The sequence below is a fragment of the Charadrius vociferus genome, unplaced genomic scaffold (assembly GCF_000708025.1).
Source record: "Charadrius vociferus isolate BGI_N301 unplaced genomic scaffold, ASM70802v2 scaffold2351, whole genome shotgun sequence".
Lineage (NCBI taxonomy): Eukaryota > Metazoa > Chordata > Aves > Charadriiformes > Charadriidae > Charadrius > Charadrius vociferus.
This window is the reverse complement of record NW_009646982.1, coordinates 8,512-9,673: the sequence shown is the minus strand read 5'-3', so window position 1 is coordinate 9,673 and position 1,162 is coordinate 8,512. Positions and strand designations below refer to the sequence as shown.

At 61.8% G+C, this 1,162-nt stretch overlaps 1 protein-coding gene across 1 annotated transcript in view; it reads right to left on the bottom strand.

Moving 5' to 3' along the window:
* Window positions 1-304: 304 nt before the first annotated feature.
* The window catches only part of LOC104295629 (epithelial discoidin domain-containing receptor 1-like), a gene marked incomplete at both ends in the record, with an annotated part of 8,745 nt that continues 7,887 nt past the window's right edge, over window positions 305-1,162 (bottom strand). The window contains 2 exons of the mRNA XM_009895397.1: window positions 305-494; window positions 1,041-1,156. Coding sequence (XP_009893699.1) covers window positions 305-494; window positions 1,041-1,156 — 306 coding nt within the window. The remainder of the gene's footprint in view (window positions 495-1,040; window positions 1,157-1,162) is intronic.

Genomic DNA, 1,162 nt, shown 5'->3' with positions numbered 1-1,162 from the left:
TCCCCCCATGTTCCATCCATCCCCATGTGGTCTCCATCCATCTCCCATCCATTCATCCATCCATCCATTCCCCCCATGTGTTCTCCATCCCCATGTCGTCTCCATCCATCCATCCATCCATCCATCCATCCATCCATCCATCCCCATGTTCCATCCATCCCCATGTGGTCTCCATCCATCCCCATGTGGTCTCCATCCATCTCCCATCCATCCATCCATCCATCCATTCCCCCCTTGTGTTCTCCATCCCCATGTCGTCTCCATCCATCCCCCCATCCCTCCCTTCCTCCCCAGCTCCGCTCACCGGCTCCGGGGGGGACGGGGGGCAGCGATGGCCGTGGCCGTGTGGGCTCCTGGTACTCGCCCTGACCCGGGGGGATGCGCTCGTAGCGGGGGGGGCCCCGTGTTGCCCCCGTCGCGTTGTTGATGACGATGGTGTCACCCGGCACCGAGAGCTGCACCCGCAGCTCGTCCTCCGAAGGCCGGCGCTGTGCCTGTGGGCGGGACCCTCAGGTGGACCCACAGGGCCGGCTGCCCAGTTCCTCCCAGTTCACCCCACCACCTTCCCAGAGCTTGGACACTGGACCCGCATGTCCAGGTTCCCAGTTCCTCCCAGTTCACCCCACCACCTTCCCAGAGCTTGGACACGGAAGCCAGGTGTGTGGGTGCCCAGTTCCTCCCAGTTGACCCCACCATCCTCCCAGAGACGGACCACTGGACCCACATGTCCAGGTTCCCAGTTCTTCCCAGTTGACCTCACCACCCTCCCAGAGTTTGGCCACTGGACCCACATGTCCAGGTTCCCAGTTCCTCCCAGTTGACCCCACCACCCTCCTAGAGCTTGGCCACTGGACAATGATATCCGAGTGCCCAGTTCCTCCCAGTTGACCCCACCAACCTCCCAGAGCCTGACCACTGGACCCACATGTCCAGGTTCCCAGTTCCTCCCAGTTCACCCCACCACCCTCCCAGAGCCTGACCACTGGACCCACATCTCCGGGTTCCCAGTTCTTCCCAGTTGAACCCACTACCCCTCTCACCTTCCCCAGTATCTTCTTCCAGTACTGCCGCCAGAGGATGAGGAAGATGACGCCCAATAGGAGCAGGATGATGGCCACCAGGCAGCCAATCAGGATGGAGGTGTGGCTGTGATCGGCTTTGG